Below are 19,537 nucleotides of genomic sequence, written 5' to 3' on the forward strand. Positions count from 1 at the left end.
AAAGAAAAAAAAATCACTTCTGTCTAGCCCTATGTTAGCAGAGAAACCAGAAGGTGGATTGCAGAAGGAAAGATTTATAACTAACTGGATGGATCAGTATCGTTAATAACATATTCCATTCAGACCTCTTTTATGATTTCAAACCACAGATTTTCATGCAGAACCATGAAGCTTTGGATAAGTAAGCAAGGTGCATAATTTCAAAATCTGTATGACAACATGCTTGAGAAGATAAAAACATCACTATTTTTAAAATCTAGGCTTTTTTCAAATGTGGAAAAAATCTATCATGTCAAATAATCATGTCTGTACAAGAAACATTACATCAATATATTTAGAATTAGCACTACTGTGGATTCTGGAACAACTTAGTACCTGTAACCTAAAGAACATACTGTGTGCTACTCCACATTGAGAAGCTGTTGTCTCTAAGACATTAGGAGGTGACTTCCTCAGCTACAGTGAAAGGTGCAGTATGACATAATTATCATTGATGTCCAACCAGCACTGACATTTTTTCACAGATACTCTTCTCTTCCTGACACTAGTGTCAGGCCACCTACTTGAGGCACCTGCTAAGCCCTTCTCTCTGGTGGGTTACGAAATGTCTGAGCTCAACTGACTGTTACCTCTTTTTCCACCTGCAAATTGTGTGCAAGTAGGATATAAAGACCTTGGAGTGGAATTTCCAGACATTCGGTTGTTTGGCTGAAGTGTCAGTTAAGACCAATCTACGAAAGTCCGTAAGTCCCTCCCATGCCCACCAGGCATGGGCAGAGCACTTGTATGGCATACATGGTCTGTGCAAGAGAAACAGTGTTTACAGGATGTAACCCACTGTGCATGCATAGGCCATCAGTCAGCAATGTGAGCTGCAGGTCTGGGACATCACATATTCATCAGGTGTGCCTAATCCCCTGCCTTTCCCAAGAGTGTTGTTTCCTCCTACAGACCTACTACAACATTTGGGAAAAGGAAAACTGAAAAAAAAACAACCAAACCCCACATTGCTCCACTTGCACATTCTCGTCATCCCTACTCTCTATTTAGACTGTGACCTTTCCCATGAAGAGACCGTCACCTGAGTCTTATGTATGTGCAGGGACTCCATTATTCACAGCTACTACCATGCTGCAGTCCTCTTCGCAGCACCAGCCTAGGTCGTTTCTCCACGTGGGATACAATGCGGTCCTGCAAAGACAAGTTTTAAGAGAGGAGGCTGAAAACAAACAAAACACACAACGAGATTTTATTGTACTTCCAGACGAAGGTCTGTGAAAAGCAGAGGCTTTTCGTTTGCCCGAGAAGGCAGGGCCGACACTGTGCTCCCCTGAGGGTGGAGAAGCTCCCGAGAGCACTCTAAACCCTGACTCACCTTCGCGGAGACTGCCGCGTCCCATCCTTACACACCATGGAGGGTGCTGGGTGGTGCTGGGTTAGGTACACCTGCGTGCTGACAGCGGGAATACTGGGTGTCTAATACAGTTCCAGAATTCAGAAATAGGACCTGATTTATCCTTAAAAAACACGGAGTTAGCCGTGGCATGGCTAATGGGTTAATCACATTTTAAAGGCAGAGAGTAAAAAAACAGCGTCCAAGGCACTGTTCAACACGCACGGCGGCGGTTGTTATTCCTGTTAGTGGGTGTGTGTTGCCGAGGCTGCAAACTCAGCACGTCTCTGGGGAGCACTGGGAAAGAAGCGCCAGGCCGGGCAGAAAAGCCGCAGACAGAGCGGCCGGGGGTGGGGAGCAGAGGAAGACCGTGGAACCCCAGCACAGCCACCGACCGCGGGATACGAGAGAGGCGGACACACGCCTACGGCCGGCGCCCGGAAAAGGGAAGCAGAAGCTGCCGACGCCACGCGCGGTGGCGCTACCGCGGCAGGAGGAGATGCCCCGGGACGGGCCTCCCTGCTGCTCCCGCCTCCCGCGGGAGAGGAACGGAACGGGGCGGGGCGGTCGGGCTCGCCATGGTGCTGGTGGTAGTGATGGGCGTGAGCGGCGCGGGGAAGTAGGTATCGGGCAGGCGGCGGAGGGGGGTGGTGCTGAGGCTCCGGCCTGTCCGTGCCGAGGTTTTGCGCTCGGCCCCGGGGGGAGCTCTGACCGAGTCTTTGTGCTTCCCTGCAGGACCACGGTTGGGTCGCGGCTGGCAGCGAAGGTACGGCGGCGCCACGCCGCCGGTGTGCGCCTCTGTCAGCGTCGCTCGAAGGGAAGCGCACACACCCGCCCTGTCTTTATCCCCTGCACGGCTCGGCCCAGCACGGTTCTGCTCGGTGGGACGCGGCCTCAGGCCGGGCTGGGTTCGCCCGCAGGTGGTGGTGTAGCGTGGCGGAAGTCGTCCCTTTTCCTGAGCGCCGTGACATAAGTGGTGATTCATGCCGTGGTGTAACAGGCCTGTAACTGCTAAGGTGTTATCTTTGTAAATCCTGGGTCCTTGTTAGCTCAGCTGGCTTGGCTGAATGATCCCTCTTTATGTTTATGTTCTCGTAGCTGGGGTGGAAATTCTATGATGCAGACGATTATCATTCTACAGAGAATAAAAAGAAGATGGCAGAAGGGATAGCACTAAATGATGAGGTACGATGTACAAACCTTGAAAGAACCATCATCGGCATATTTATCTTTGCAACCTCAGGCACCTCACGTTAAATCAGGTTGTGCTTCATGTAGGCTTGGCTGGCTGTAAACACAAGCTGAGTTCGTATGTCTGCAGTTGGTGAGAGAGGGAGGCTTCTTGAGTTACAAAGTATTCTGCATCAAAAAGCTTGCAAAGTATTCTGCATCAAAAAGTCAGGGTGTGCTTGGTAGCTTGCAAGGAGTTTGCTGCTGATACTGGATGTGTCAGAAATCTCTCCCTCTACATCAATATGCAGAATTGCAGCTTTAGGTTACATGCTGTTTCCTTGAGTTAAATAGATATCAGACAGACAGATATCTCTACTGAAGTACGTCATCAATTTCTGTTACTGCAGTGAGTACTCAACAGCCTTCTGTTTGACAAGCTGCTACTTGACATGTGCCTCCTTCCCTTCAGCCTGTTGTTCATCCTAAGCATGAAAAACTATCAAGTTTAGTTTTTCAATACTTAGGAATTCAGAGACTTGAGTAAATTAGAAAAGTTACGAGATGACACCTCTTGAACTTTCCTTGGGAAATGTCGGGAAACATAAAGCTGAATTAGGAAGTCCTGTAGAGCACTCTATAGGCTGAAAAAAAACACTCCTGATTCTTGTTAAAAAAATCTAATCGTTCACTAGTGGTTAGAAGTACATATAAGCCAGTGTCTTGTCTAAAGCAACATTGCACAGTTGAACTACTAATCCATAGGTGTATGGTGCCCAGCAAGAGGGAAACATGGCTTCTCAAACACTAGAGATGCAAAACTGGGAGGGCCACCTGGAATGCCAGTGGAGTTACTCTGTACTAACAAGAAATGGTTGCATTTATTTGTCCATGTTACCACTTGTGCTCACCCAGCAGTAACAGCATTGAAAGATGAAATGGGAGCAGTTGTTTAGTGCTCAGTAGGTATCACAGAAGTTTGGGGGACCTTAAAATTTAAAGCAAGATTATAATGAGAAGCTGATCAATCACTTGCATTGTGTTTGCGTAACTACTGAGCAAAAGTGTTGCAAAATTCTGGCTATGATTACATTTATTTGTCATTGCTGTTGACATAAAAATGGTAAGTGCTTGCAGGTAAGTAAATTTAGATCTCTCTGTTCCTGAAAACCTGAACTTTGATCCAAAGCATTATAATGAAAAAGAACAATTTAGGCTGTACATTTGAATTGTGTAATAGAAGCAGGAAAGAAGTTGACTGTCCTTCAAAGGCTCACAAGGTGCATGCTATACGTGAATACATATTACTTCCATCAGATACTTGTAGGTATCTGTAATGTAAGAAGTACTATTCCACTAAATATACTCTATTGATAATATGCCTAGCAGTTCTCATTGGCCTTTAGGCAGTGGTAGCAAATCTACATTAGGAAGAAAAGAGAAACAAAATTTAACTTGCCATACAGTTTTAGGCTAATGTTTGTCTCGAGTCAGATGCTATAGGTGTGAGAAGCAATTGTTGCAAATCAGTTTCATAAATAACTTCAAACCAATTTGTTTTCTTTCTAGGACAGGATTCCCTGGCTTTGTGCATTGCATGATATACTAAGGAGGTAAGAGAACATCTAGCTTTAAGGACGTTGGGCTACAGACAAAAAAAGTACCACAAGTATTTTTCCCCATTGCGTTCCAAAGCAAAAATGTGTACAGTACTGTAAACACATTCTTAAGGTAGTAAGGCCATTCTATTTTCGGTAATCTTAAGATGTCATAGTAGTTTCTGAGGGTGGGATAATCCCTGAATAATAGTGTTGGAAAAATTGTTGCCAGTGATAGTGTTTTTTTCCGCTGTATGTGAAAAATAATTTCAAGTATCCAGTTCAGTAGTAAGCCTGACATTAGATTCTTACAAAGGATCAGAATACACCAACAATGCCAGTAGGATAAAATTTTGTAAACTATTGTTATTGCAAATAAGATACTGTGTCAGATTTGTTTGACACCATCTGTCATAGGATCCTCATTGAGAAGCTGATGGAAATAAGGACTGGATGAGGATGAAAACTGAACAGTCAGGGCCAGAGGGTGGTGATCAGTGGCACAAAGTCTAGCTGGAGGCCAGTCACTTACAGTGTACCCCAGGGGTCCAACCCTTTTTAACATCTTCATTAATGATGGGGGTGATGGGACAGAGCATTCCCTCAGCAAGTCTGCAGATGACACCAAACTGGGAGGAGTGGCTCCAGAGTGACCTTTGACAGGCTGTAGTTTGGAACCTTGTGCAGTTTAAGAAGTGCAAATTCCTGCCCTGGGCACCAGTACAGACACTGGAAGGCACCTGGCTGGAAAGCCACTTTGCAGAAAAGGACCTGGGGGCACCATAGTGGCCATTCAAGCTGAAAATGAGCTAGCAGTGTGCTCCTTTGGCAAGGCAGGTCAGCGCTACCCTGGGCTGTATTATGCAAAGTATTGCCAGCAGGTCAAGAGAGGTGAAACTTCCCCTTTCATCAGCAATGGTGAGGCCACACCTGGAGTGCTGTGTCTGTTTCTGGGCTCCTCATTGTAGTAAGAGATACAGGCATACTGGAGAGCATCCAACAAAGGGCCGTGTAGATCATGAACAGACTGGAGCATCTCCTGGATGGCGAAAGGCTGGGTGAGCAGATACTCTTCAGCCTGGCTTTACGCAGTGGCTGTTGCTTGTGCGCATCAGGTGAGTGTCCTGCATAAGAGCATGGGTTAACTCACTGAGAAATTTGGGTTGTTATGCTGGATCCATTGCTTTATGTTACGTGATGTCGTACTTGGCTGAACCGAGGACACCTGCTAGCCCAAGGCCACTGCCCAACTTCAGAAACTTGCAAAATCAAGTATACTTCAAAAGAACCTAATGCCAGTGTTTAATTACAAGTACTTCTAAGTAACTGAGGCTGGCATTGGCTCACCTAGGTGGTAACAGTAGGTATTTTAAATTCTTGTTTCCCTGTGAACCAAAATACAATCATGTCGTGGTTTAAACCTTAGCCAGACAGCTTGTTCACTCACTCCCAGTGAGTGGTGCTGGGCTGAGAGCAATCGAGGGCCCCCCTTCCCCGGGTCTCTCCCCTTCCCCGCTCCCGGAGGAACGGGGAGGAGGATCGAAAGAGTGCAACTCCCACGGGTTGAGACAAGAACAGTCCAGCCGCCAGTGTAGAACACAAATCACCACCGCTACCACCAGCGACAACAATGATAAGAGAAAATAACAAAGGAAGAGAATACAATGCCACCGGCCAAGAAACCAGTCCAACCCAGAAGCCTGTGTCCTTCTGGGTAACTCCCAGTTACCCCCCACCCCGGGCATGATGTGCTGTGGTATGGAATACCTCTTTGGCTAGCCTGGGTCAGGCGCCCCGTCTCTGCTTCCTCACAGCTTCCCCTCCTCCCTGGCAGAGCATGAGCCTCACAAAGTAAACATCACTTAGCAACAATCAAAAACATTGGTATCACCAGCACTGTTCCCAGGCTGGAAGTCAAAACACAGCACTGCACCAGCTACCACGAAGGAGAAACATGACTGCTACTGCTGAACCCAGGACATTATCTACCCCTTATTCCATACCATTCACGTCATGCTCAGATCCCACATTTTCAATACACCATCACTCTCCCACATATATACATCCATATACACACAGACCAAGAGAAAAATATCATTTTCTTAGTGCATGGACCAATTCCTATAATGCTGCCAAGTCCATTCAGTCCATGATGTCAGGTTCCATCTCTTGTAACAATCTTTCAGGGCAGGAAAGGCTGTGTGCAGTATTGGATCGTTGCCTGCTGATGCTGGTCGTTCCTTTACTGCGGAACTCATCCGGTTCTATCAAAGTTCATTCTCTGTTGGGATGATGGCTGGAGGGAAGTCAGGGCCAGTCGCTGGTGACCTGGAGACATCTAGTTGATGGGCTATGAAAGTATTACACAGCAGGCAACAGCATACAATTAAGTTCATTGGCTGTTTTCCCCTAAAATCAAATCCCCTTGAGGTATACATCGGACTTCCCCATCTTCCCGCATTGCCCACCAAGTATATCCAGGTCCCTGAGCAAAAGCAATCCCACGAGTGGGTTTGCCTTTACCTGAAGCAGGAATTACCCAGACTGTCTTCCCCAGCAAATTCTTCATATGCACCACGGGAACTTTGTCCCCCTCTACAATATGTAAAAGTTCTGACTGGGCTGGGCCGGCCCTGTTGGCAGATCCTCTGGTGTTGACCAACCAGGTGGCCTTTGGTAAGTGTGTATCCCAATGCTTGAAAGTTCCCCCACCCATTGCTCTCAGTGTAGTTTTTAACAGCCCATTGTACCGTTCGATTTTCCCAGAGGCTGGTGCATGGTAGGGGATGTGATATACCCGCTCAATGCCATGCTCTTTGGCCCAAATATCTGTAACGTTATTCCGGAAATGAGTCCCATTGTCTGACTCAATTCTCTCTGGGGTGCCGTGTCGCCACAAAATCTGTTTCTCAAGGCCCAGGATAGTGTTCCGGGCAGTGGCATGGGGCACAGCGTATGTTTCCAGCCCACCCGGTGGTTGCTTCCACCATGGTAAGCACATGGCGCTTGCCTTGGCGGGTTGGTGGCAGTGTGATATAGTCAATCTGCCAGGCTTCCCCATATTTATACTTCAGCCATCGTCCTCCATACCAAAGAGGCTTTAACCACTTGGCTTGTTTAATTGCAGCACATGTTTCACACTCATGAATAACCTGGGCAATAGTGTCCATTGTTAAGTCCACCCCTCGATCACGGGCCCATCTATATGTTGCATCTCTGCCCTGATGGCCTGAAGTGTCATGGGCCCACCGGGCCAAAAATAATTCACCTTTATGTTGCCAATCTAAGTCCATCTGAGCCACTTCAATCTTAGCCCCTTTATCCACTTGTTGGTTGTTCTGGTGTTCCTCAGTGGCCCGACTCTTGGGCACATGGGCATCTACATGGCGTACCTTCACCACCAGGTTCTGTACCCGGGCAGCGATATCTTTCCACAGTGCAGCAGCCCAGATGGGTTTACCTCTGCGTTGGCAGTTGCTCTGCGTCCATTGCTGCAACCACCCCCACAGGGCATTTGCCACCATCCATGAGTCAGTATAGAGATAAAGTACTGGCCACTTTTCTCGTTCAGCAATGTCCAGGGCCAGCTGGATGGCTTTCACCTCGGCAAACTGACTCGATTCACCCTCTCCTTCAGCAGTTTCTGCAACTTGTCGTCCAGGACTCCATACAGCTGCCTTCCATCTCTGATTCTTTCCCACAATACGGCAAGACCCATCAGTAAACAAGGCATACTGCTTTTCACTTTCTGACAGTTTATTATATGGTGGGGCCTCTTCAGCACGCACCGCCTCCTCCTCTGGTGACATTCTGGAATCTTTGCCCTCTGGCCAGTCCATGATGACTTCTAGAATGCCTGGACAACTGGGATTCCCTGTTCGAGCTCGTTGTGTAATTAGTGCAGCCCATTTACTCCAAGCAGCATCAGTTGCATGATGTGTAGAGGAGACACTGCCTTTGAACATCCAGCCCAGCACGGGCAACCGGGGTGCCAGGAGGAGCTGTGCTTCAGTGCCAATCACTTCCGAAGCAGCTCGAACCCCTTCATAGGCTGCCAGTATCTCTTTGTCAGTTGGGGTATAGCTGGCCTCAGATCCTTTGTATCCCTGACTCCAAAAGCCGAGGGGTCGACCTCGAGTCTCCCCTGGAGCTTTCTGCCAGAGGCTCCAGGTAGGACCGTTCTCCCCAGCTGCAGTGTACAGTACATTTTTTACATCTGGTCCGGTCCGGACTGGTCCAAGGGCTACTGCATGAACTATCTCGCGTTTAATTTGCTCAAAGGCTTGTTGCTGCTCAGGGCCCCATTTAAAATCATTCTTCTTCCGGGTCACATGATAGAGAGGGCTTATCGAACTGTAATTTGGGATGTGCATTCTCCAGAACCCCACAGCACCCAAGAAAGCTTGCGTTTCTTTCTTATTAGTTGGTGGAGACATTGCTGTTACCTTGTTGATCACAACTGTGGGGATCTGTCTACGTCCATCTTGCCATTGTATTCCCCAAAATTGAATCTCCTGTGCAGGTCCCTTGACCTTACTCCGTTTTATGGCAAAACCGGCTTTCAGCAGGATTTGGATTATTTTCCTCCCTTTCTCAAAGACTTCTTCCGCTGTGCCGCCCCACACAATAATGTCATCAATGTATTGCAGGTGTTCTGGAGCTTGCCCCTGTTCCAGTGCAGTCTGGATCAGTCCATGGCAAATGGTAGGGCTGTGTTTCCACCCCTGGGGCAGTTGGTTCCAAGTGAACTGGACACCCCTCCAAGTAAAAGCAAACTGTGGCCTGCACTCTGCTGCCAAAGGAATTGAGTAAAATGCATTGGCAATATCAATCGTGGCATACCACTTGGCTGCCTTTGACTCTAGTTCATACTGAAGTTCTAGCATGTCCGGTACAGCAGCACTCAATGGTGGTGTGACTTCATTCAGCCACGATAGTCTACTGTTAGTCTCCATTCTCCATTAGACTTTCGCACTGGCCATGTGGGGCTATTGAAGGGCGAGCGGGTCCTGCTGATCACTCCCTGGCTCTCCAGTCCACGGATCAGCTGATGGGTGGGAATCAGGGAGTCTCGGTTGGTGCGATATTGCCGCCGGTGCACTGTTGTGGTCGCAATTGGCACTTGTTCTTCGACCTTCAGCAACCCCACAACAGAAGGATCCTCTGAGAGACCAGGCAAGGTGGACAGCTGCTCAATTTCCTCAGTCTCCAAAGCAGCAATACCAAAAGCCCACCGGTACCCTTTTGGGTCTTTGAAGTCTCTTGAGATAGTCTATGCCGAGGATGCATGGAGCCTCTGGACCAGTCACAATAGGGTGCTTTTGCCATTCCCTCCCAGTCAGGCTGATTTCAGCCTCCAGCACAGTCAACTCTTGGGATCCTCCTGTCACTCCAGAAATATAGATGGGTTCCACCCCTTGGTAGCTTGATGGCATCAGGGTACACTGTGCACCAGTATCTACTAAAGCCTTATACTTCTGTGGGACTGATGTGCCAGGCCATCTGATCCACACAGTCCAGTAAATCCGATTGTCCCCTACCTCCACCTGGCTGGAGGCAGGGCCCCTCTAATGGTCGTCACAGCCTTGGACACTTAAGTCGTGGTGAAAGGGATTATTCTTTGTTATCACAGGAGCTGGAGTAAAATCAGCTCTTCCACTCCATCTGGGAAACTTCTCACCAGAGACTGAAGCCGTAGCTCTCATGGGACGATCAGTCTTGGCCCTTGCTCCCCTCTTCAATGCACTCACCCGTTCCTCCAAAGCTGAAGTAGGTTTTCCATCCCACTTTCTCATGTCTTCTCCATGATCCAGCAGGTAAAACCATAGGGTAGCCTGTGGCGTATACCTTCTGTATCTCCTCTCTTGAACAATAGGACACCTTTTGTTAATAGCTGAGACGTGTGTTGGTACACGTGAGGAGCTGGATAAATCAGATAGATCGTCCCTCAATTTGTCGAGGTCCTGGGACAGTTTTTCCACAGATGATGGAAGGGGTGAGATTGTCTTCGAACTCTCGGAGTTTATGAACCATTTCATTCACTGTTAGTGGTACTATGTCATTCCAGGTTACTGTTGCCAATGAATGGGCATATGATGACGGTGCATTCCGTGTAAGTTTTCGCCACATGGGTCGTGTACATTCAACTTCATCTGGATCTATAGGTGTATCCCCGTTATTTGGCTTGATGTGATAGAGCATCTCTACGATGGCCGATTCCCTCAGAGACTGGATGCCTTTGTCTATAGTAGTCCACTTGGCTGAACAACTCGTAACATCGTCCTTGTACGGAAACCTTTCTTTCACAGCTGCCAAGAGCCTCCTCCAAAGGCTGAGGGACTTTTTCTCTCTTGCGATTGCTTTGTCAATTCCCCCTTCTCTAGCAAGTGATTCCAGCTGCTTGGCTTCTGTACCTTCTAGTTCGTGACCATCAGCCCCATTGTCCCAGCATCGGAGTAACCAGGTGATGATGTGCTTCCCTGGTTGACGGGTAAAATCTTTTCGCATATTCCGCAGCTCGGTTGAGGTCCGAGGTCGAGAAGTTACCTCTTCTTCTTCTTCTTCGTCATGTGATGATGACTCCTGATCAGATTCTGGACCGGGTGGTGAATTCATTGGTTCTTCATCTTGCTTCACCCTTTTTGCCTCCTTTTTGCTTGTTCTCTTGCGTACAGGGGCAACCGATATTGGTACGAATTGGTCCTCTGGTTTGGCTGCAGTGATTATCACTGTGGTTTGAGTAGCGACTGTACTTGTTGCTGGGGGTGGTGTAGCTGCTGTGCTTGGAGCTGGGGTAACCGCGCTGTCTGTTGCTTTGCCCTCAGATTCGCCGACATTCTTTTCCTTTTGAAGGTGCTGGATAGTGTTGCACAAGGCCCTGTAAGCATAGGCCAAGCCCCAGCACGTTGCCGTGATTTGTCCATCTCTGGTATGGCCAGAATGACCACACACCTCATTTAAGTGTTTTACTAATTCTTCTGGATTTTGCAGTTGTTCGGTGGTGAAATTCCAAGGTACTGGAGGGGCCCACTGACCTAGATACTTGCCCATACTATCCCACCCTGCCACTCATGACTGTCCAGCCTCAGGTAAAATCTCTCGGTCCTCCTACATCGTCGTTTGACCCCAGACAAGACCCAAACCTGAATCTGCTTAACTCTTGAAATCAGTCATGGTCAAAACACACTCTGTATGTGTGCTAGCATGGTGATTCCCATCACGATCAGCAAACAAGTCTCAACAGCATTAAAAGGCCATTCAAAAACTTCAAAACTCTCAAATGTAAATGGTCTGGGGGGAGGACTGGGAGGGTAAAAGGATGTCTCCTTCACAGGTTGAGCACCTGAGAAGGAGAAAAAAGATGTGTAATTGCTAAGCACTTCTATTATATACCTCCCAAAGTATAAAGGTTGTGACCACACTGGGAACATAAGCCAGATCAGTTTCATGATCAATGATTCTATTGTATTACAAATCATTACCATAAAGTACAATGAGACAAAAACCTTAGCCCAAGCCCCACACTTGAAAAACACTAATACAGCAAATACCAGATGGACATAAGATACGATATACTGCAACTGTGAGATCAAGAGGAACAACCTTGAGAGCCAATAAATCAGCATTGTGACGAGTGACTATTAATCCGGTCAGATCTGTTATTATCTCAATTCCTCGAGCCCCACGTTGGGCGCCAAAAGAACTGTCGTGGTTTAAACTCTAGCCAGACAGCTTGTTCACTCACTCCCAGTGAGTGGTGCCGGGCTGAGAGCAATCGAGGGCTCCCCTTCCCCGGGTCTCTCCCCTTCCCTGCTCCCGGAGGAACGGGGAGGAGGATCGAAAGAGTGCAACTCCCACGGGTTGAGACAAGAACAGTCCAGCAACCAATGTACAACACAAATCAGCACCGCTACCACCAATGACAACAATGATAAGGGAAAATAACAAGGGAAGAGAATACGATACCACCGGCCAAGAAACGAGTCCCACCCAGAAGCCCGTGTCCTTCTGGGTAAAACTCAGAGTTACCCCCCACCCCGGGCATGACGTGCTGTGGTATGGAGTACCTCCTTGGATGGCCTGGGTCAGGCGCCCCATCTCTGCTTCCTCACAGCTTCCCCTCCTCCCTGGCAGAGCATGAGCCTCACAGAGTCCTTGGTCAGTGTAAACATCACTTAGCAACAACCAAAAACATCGGTATCACCAGCACTGTTCCCAGGCTGGAAGTCAAAACACAGCACTGCACCAGCTACCACAGTTTGCTGATGACACTAAGCTGGGAGGAGTGGCTGACACGCCAGAAGGCTGTGCTGCCATCCAGCGAGACCTGGACAGGCTGGAGAGTTGGGCAGGGAATAACTTGATGAAATATAACAAGGGAAAGTGTAGAGTCCTGCATCTGGGCAGGAACAACCCCAGGTTCCAGTATAGGTTGGGAAATGACCTGTTAGAGAGCAGTGTAGGGGAGAGGGACCTGGGGGTCCTAGTGGACAACAGGATGACCATGAGCCAACACTGTGCCCTTGTGGCCAAGAAGGCCAATGGCATCCTGGGGTGTATTAGAAGGGCGGTGGTTAGTAGGTCGAGAGAGGTCCTCCTTCCCCTCTACTCTGCCCTGGTGAGACCGCATCTGGAATATTTTGTCCAGTTCTGGGCCCCTCAGTTCAAGAAGGACAGGGAGCTGCTGGAGAGAGTCCAGCGCAGGGCAACGAAGATGATTAAGGGAGTGGAGCATCTCCCTTATGAGGAAAGACTGAGGGAGCTGGGTCTTTATAGTTTGGAGGAGACTGAGGGGTGACCTTATAAGTGTCTATAAATATATAAAGGGGGAGTGTCACGAGGATGGAGCCAGGCTCTACTCAGTGGCAAACAATGATAGGACAAGGGGTAATGGGTACAAACTGGAACACAAGAGGTTCCACTTAAACTTGAGAAGAAACTTCTTCTCAGTGAGGGTGACGGAACACTGGAACAGGCTGCCCAGGGAGGTTGTGGAGTCTCCTTCCCTGGAGACATTCAAAACCCGCCTGGACACATTCCTGTGTAACATTATCTAGGTGTTCCTGCTCCGGCAGGGGGATTGGACTAGATGATCTTTCGAGGTCCCTTCCAATCTCTAACATACTGTGATACTGTGATACTGCTGAACCCAGGACAAATGAACATAACATGATTTTTATACAGGTTTATACCAAATTTTAACTTGATTACAGAATTTGGTTTTTTAGGCAGGGACTTGAGTCACTCTTCATAGAGACAGCTAGTTCTGGATTTGCTTTTCAGTGGAACAAACATACCCATGGTTTAGTGCTTGCTTTTAAGAAACTTTGCCAGCAAAAGGTACATATGCAAGGCATTAATTTACCTGCACCCAATCCCTTGTTTAACTTGAAGTGGGCATATATGCAGTGATGTCAATGAGCGTGGTTACAGGAAACATATTACAGTTAAATCTGAGAACAGGTTAAATCTGAAGACAGGTATTGGGAGTATACCTCCAGATGTGTGTAAGAGCAGAGCTCTATACTGTTTACCAGCCATTTACTCTCTGGACAGATTGTAATAGTTATTTTACAGAAAATGGATGGGAGTTTGCATTGATATTCAGTTGCTGCTCTTAATGAAGAAGGTCCCCAAGACTGAGGTTCTACCAGGGGGCTGGCGAGCCTGACCTAACTTTCAAATCAGGTCTTTACCTACACTGAAATTCAGTTTCAATATCCTGACAAAGTTACATTAAAAGAATGCTACTAGTCCCGAGGCTGTCCCCTGCAAGGCTGCAGGGCTCGTCTCCCTTGGTCAGCAGAACTAATGAGCTGTTTTGTTATACCACATGTGGATGTATTTATCTATTTTTTCTTTTTGATAGAGAACAGTTATCTAGACAAGATGCAGTTCTGGCCTGTTCTGCACTGAAGAAGATGTATAGGCATATATTGGTTAGTGGAGTATCTGCAATTGAAAGCAACCACCCAGAGCAACCAAGAGAAAACCCAGCACTGCGGATCCTCTTTGTTCATTTAGATGGTCCTGTAGACACCATTGCTGGCCGCCTGGAGAAACGGAGAGGACATTTTATGCCACCTGAACTTCTCAAGTCTCAGTTTGATACTCTCGAGCCTCTTCATCCACCAGAAAACTTCATCACTGTCAGTCTAGAAAAATCTCTCCCTGAAGTGGTGCTAGAGATTGAGCATGCCATTTTTTCAGGATGAAGCTTTTCTGAAGGAGTTTTCTGAATTACAGGTGCAGAAATTCCCCTAAGGCTATGAAACCATATTTTAATTATTAAATTGATTATTGAATCAAAACAACAAATCTTTCCTGATACCTGCATGGATTACTGTATCAAGAACTGGTTTATTGCTGTTCATCACAGCTCCATAGAAGACATGTAAGATGAAATTTTCAAAACCTCAGCTCTAAGCCCTTTGCCATGTGAAGTTAAAACCCTTGTTTGAGGAAGAGCCTGGTTTTGAAAGTCTTGCCAAGGGTTGCACCTGATGATTTGTTTTCTTCATTTTGATTTTTACTCTGTCAAACAGGGAGACGGGCACATCTGCTAGTAAGTGAGGAAATAATTTACGGTTTTGTTAGAAACAATGTGTTAATTTTTCTGCAAGAGACAGAAACATGCATGATGAAGTTCCATGCCAGACGCTACCTTTTTCTTACTGCCAGATTTTTGACAAGTGGTAGCTCCTCTGTGTGTGTCCTCGCTAACCTCACCAGGGCACCAGTGATGTCATCAGAGCTTTTGAGAACTTTTACTGTATGCATTTAACATCAAGCTGAACAAACGTGTGGAACAGGCAGTGGCAGTGAGGTGATACCCAAAATATAATTATATGGGAAGCTTTAGAAATAAAGAGTAAGGAGCATCATACTGGATCTGAAGTTGCATCTTTCATGTACAAAGCATACCCATTGATGAAGTGCAGTAGTCAGTCAGCCAGTGATCTAAGATATTGTGATAGATATTTCCTTCTTTTAGAAAAGGTAATTTGGTCTTCCAGTGTTGGACCTTCTCCTTCATTTCCCTTTTCTGGTGTGCTTTAATTTTCCACGTCAGCGTGTGTCCAGTCGAATGTATACTTACAGACAGATGTTCATACAACTGCTTTAAAGCTTAAGATTAAACTATTTCTAATAGACGTTCTCATCTTTTTTTTGTGATCAGAAGATTCCATACATTCAACCAGCTACATAACTCACAAAATAGAAGATTAAAATCCTTTTTTACTACCAATGTATTTTTAACAAGTTCTTTATACCCTGTTACAATGGAGGTGTCTTTTTAACGTAACTTAATGAAAGCTGCAGAGGGTTTCAGTAAGAAAGATTTGAGTCACATCTGGAGTCACCCTTATGTGCTGCTGCAGATGGATTATTTTTAGTGCGTTATATGATTTGTCATTTCTAGGATGATGGATGAACTCCTTTCAAAGCAAAGTTCATGTTTCAGAGCATGCTTGGTATAATTTTTACCTGAAAAACTAGTTGAAAAATGCCTTGGTTCTCATTATATATGAGTAGTGAGGGTTTTGTGGTTTACCAAACTACCGTCCCTAGATCAGTACAATAAACAGGAACTTTCTGGTAGAAAGTGGACATTTTTAGATACCAATTTGTGAAACACAGATATTAACGCATGCACAGAAATGGTCTGTCCCTGGTTGGTTGTGACCTGGAGAGAGAATACCAGGCAGCTACAGTTTCAGTCCACTGCTACATACAGCAGCATTAAAAAAATACTTGTTCTCGGTTCCAAGCCTGTTCATTCTGAGAGCCAAGGTGCAAACTAAAGGCTCAGAGGCAAAGCTAAGTGCAAGAGACAGGTATGTCTGGCTAATTAACACCCTCCACTTTCAGAGGCTAAGCATCTCTTCAGACCGAGTGACTCGTTGGAACTATTGACAGTGTGATAGCTATGAACATCACAGTAATGGCACCCTCTTGTGGTACCTCTGTTTTAGTGAAGTCTTCATATTTTCATAATACACTCAGTTTTACAAACAAGGAGCTTTACTAATGTGCCCGTTATTAAATATGGATTTATACTCACTTATTTCAGACACAGTAAACTAGATGAGGACACTGTACAAGGATGGGAAAGCAGCTTTATCCTGTCATAGACAGACATTATCAGACCTTCAGATAAGTTTACTTTTTTTGAAAAGGGACATATTTTCAAGTGTGACTTCCAGGAAGGCTAGATTTATTTTCAGATCTCCTGGTCAGCGTTTATAGCACACTCACAAAGTGGCTGGCACCAACACAAAACTGTACTCGACACTTGAAACACTCTCTCTTAGAAAAGCCTGTGTAAGCACCTTGGATTTTTGGAAGTCTGCATAATCAGAGTAATATGTTCTCACAGGCAGTTCATGCTGCTTCAGATTAGGCTGGGATATTCCTCACTCTTTGCTCCCATGACAGGAATACTTCTTTCTCTTATCCTTTTAATATATTTGCCTTTTGCTTTCACTTAAAGCAAAATCAAGTATTTCCGCAGTTCAGATGATGCTGAAGGACAACAAAGTGGCCGTTTAAATTAACATGCCATTAATCTTGCATATGACAGGTGTAGTTTTCACTACTGCAGTGTAATACGTTAATTTGTTATGTCCTAATTAGGTGGTTCTTGAAGGCTGTAATTCCCACCTACATCCTTCCTTTGAAGGAAGACACCTCTGTACCTTCATTATTCTAACCTCCACATTAACTAGAAATTATCAAAACCTAAAGCTACTCCTATTTTGCAGACCTCCTTTCATGAGAACCTCCCTTTTTCCAGGAATGGGCAGCTGGCAGCATGTAGACGAATGCAGTAAGATGTTAAACATCCACCAGTTCTTCTCAGCTTGGTGATCTGAAGATAAAGCCAAGCATCAGCATTTCCCTCTCAGAGTCTTAGATGAAAAGGAAGCTTGCCTCTACCTTGCTCTAATCTCAGAGGGAGACAGATGCAGCCCAAAAAAACTGAAACCTGCTCCTCTCAATAAACAAGTAGAAACCAATACGCCATTACTTTCTCTGGAAAGCGGAGGTGAAATCTTCAGGAGCACAACTTCTTAGAGATGCTTTTCCCTCTACATGCTTCCTGGTTTTTATTCAGAAAAAGAAGATTGCAAAACTCTGGGAAACTTTTCATTAGCTGCACCTGATGTCCTGTTTTTGTTTTCACCAAAAAAGAACCAGGCTTGTGTAATTAGCTGGACAAACTGTTGCAGTTTACTATTTCTTAAACATTTGCCACAGTGCCAGATATCTGAACTTTACATGCTAATTCCACAGGGGTGGGCAGGAGTGTTCAGCTTATTTCCCCATTACAGGTTTCTGCTGGCCTTTTCACATGCAGGGAGTTATCCACAAGGCCCAGATCGCTGCTCACGTTCAGCTGGATATTGGCCAGCAATTGTATTGTTCATCACTTGTCTTTCTTGGTTTCTTTTCCTTTTAGTTTTATATTTTCTTCCCTTGTTATTTCCCTTTCCATTATTACTACTGGTGGTAGCAGTAGTGGTTTGTGTTGTACCTTAGTTACTGGACTGTTCTTATTGGAACTCATGGGAGCTACATTCTTTTGATTCTCCTCCCCATCCCTCTGGGAGAGGAGGGAGGAAGAAGACAGGGAGCAAGTGAGAAGCTGCATGGTTCCGAGTTACTGGCTGGGCTTAAACCATGACAGAGGGTGTTCACATGTACAGGGGAAAGAAAAGATCACAGACACAATCAGTCCATGTCCATAAGTTTCATTTACCTGCCCTGACACAACCCTACATTTCTTTAACTTTTTTTGTTTGCTTTGAATGAATTTAACACCGTATTAGGGATGTTGCATACAGGTTAGTTGGGCACAAGTTATATTTAGCACAGAATATTTGGATGCAAGTTTTTCAGTCCATATTTTGAAATACATTTAGCAAAGGCAGCAAAAACTAAGGAGGAAACATCTGGAATTAGAAATTATTTTCTGTCTCTGCTGCAAACAAAAATTACCTATGTAAGGTACATGCACTATATACCCTTCTCAAGAGTTTGTGCTAAGCAGTTTGTAACATGCTGTGCAAATACCCTCTGTTACAGCATAAGCTTTTTACAAATCTGTGAAGAAATAAAAATGTAATGTTAAATCCCAATAGCAGTATCCATTCATACATTAAACACAGGAAGGGTAAAGTCTTCTTAAATTGCACAGATTATCTCTACAGGCCAAGGAACAGATGCAGCTGCCTGCCAACACTGCTCCAAACTGGTGGCTATTTTGTTATGCAGGCAGCAACCAAAGAGAATTAGAGACCACATCCTTTACAAAACCAGCCATCTTCTTGTCACATTCCCAAATGTGTTAATTTGAATGTCTGCATCTTTCAAATGGTACCTGTCAGTTCACACTACCATGACTTTCAGATTTTTCACTTTTTTGCACCGTTACTTTCTCTAGCAGTAGACTGATGGTCAGACAAGGCAGTGTTCTATCAAACAACTTCATCCAGTGTAGGGGAAGAGAAACAGGTAGGAAAATAAAGAAACAAGCTGCAGGCACACATGCCCTTCTTCTGGTCCAAAACACAAGCAGCAGATTTCAAATACAAGTTTCTGAAGTGCTCAGAGTTAACTGTAAGACTGCTTTTCAAAGAAGAGGTAAATAATACTTCTGAAGAGAGAATTTTAAAGGACAGGAAAAGCCCCAAGGGGGAGGCTTGTACACAGCATATTTTAATATGATACTAAACCAACAAGTGTGATCTTCCTTTTATTGTTAAAGACATAATAAAGTCTATCCCACCTATAGACCTGTTTCCTGACAAGCTAAAATTCCTCCTATGCAAAAGATTCTATTTTAATTTATTTCCATTTACTTAACGCTGTATTGTGCATCACTGCTATTTTGGGGGCTTTTATTGTTTGTGGTTTTGTTTTGTGGTTTTTTAGTTTTGTTTGTTTTGTTGGAGGTTTTGGTGGGTTTCTGTTTGTTTTGGTTTGTCATTTTTTGGTTTTCTTGGGGTCTTTTTGTTCTCCCTCCCTCTCCCCCTGGAGAAGGTAGTTTATTCCTTCCCCTCTCTCTTTTTCCTGTTATTATTGTAGTCTACTTTCACTTCAATTATTAAACTATTCTTATCTCAACCTGCGATTTTTTTTCCCCAGTTCTCCTCCTCATCCCACTGGGGAGCAGGGCAGGGAGTGACCAAGTGGCTGCATGGTGTTAGGTGGCAGATGGGGTTTCCCAACACTTCCCTCCACCTCACACTGAGTAATCTTATCCCAGAGCTGGTAAACCTTCCCAGTGTATTCCCGAAGTTTACATTCAAATGCCAACACACAGAATGGTCAGTCATCTTGAATTCTAGGTAATCATCAACTGCAAACACAA

At 45.5% G+C, this 19,537-nt stretch overlaps 1 protein-coding gene across 2 annotated transcripts; it reads left to right on the top strand.

Moving 5' to 3' along the window:
- The first annotated feature begins 1,931 nt into the window (after positions 1-1,931).
- Positions 1,932-15,315, top strand: IDNK (IDNK gluconokinase). Of its 2 annotated transcripts, XM_061456255.1 has the most exons (5): positions 1,932-2,012; positions 2,129-2,159; positions 2,492-2,578; positions 4,133-4,176; positions 14,030-15,315. In XM_061456255.1, the coding sequence occupies exons 1-5, from the start codon at positions 1,972-1,974 to the stop codon at positions 14,373-14,375; spliced, it is 549 nt and encodes a 182-aa protein (XP_061312239.1). In that variant the 5' UTR covers positions 1,932-1,971; the 3' UTR covers positions 14,376-15,315. The 2 variants fall into 2 exon arrangements, with proteins under 2 accessions (XP_061312239.1, XP_061312241.1); XM_061456257.1 differs by lacking the exon at positions 2,492-2,578 and having other exon boundaries at positions 1,957-2,012.
- Positions 15,316-19,537: the final 4,222 nt, after the last annotated feature.

The sequence above is a fragment of the Pezoporus flaviventris genome, unplaced genomic scaffold (genome assembly GCF_033815535.1).
Source record: "Pezoporus flaviventris isolate CSIRO_AGI_PZ_B2104156 unplaced genomic scaffold, CSIRO_AGI_Pfla_v1 ptg000022l, whole genome shotgun sequence".
Classification (NCBI taxonomy): Eukaryota; Metazoa; Chordata; class Aves; order Psittaciformes; family Psittacidae; genus Pezoporus; species Pezoporus flaviventris.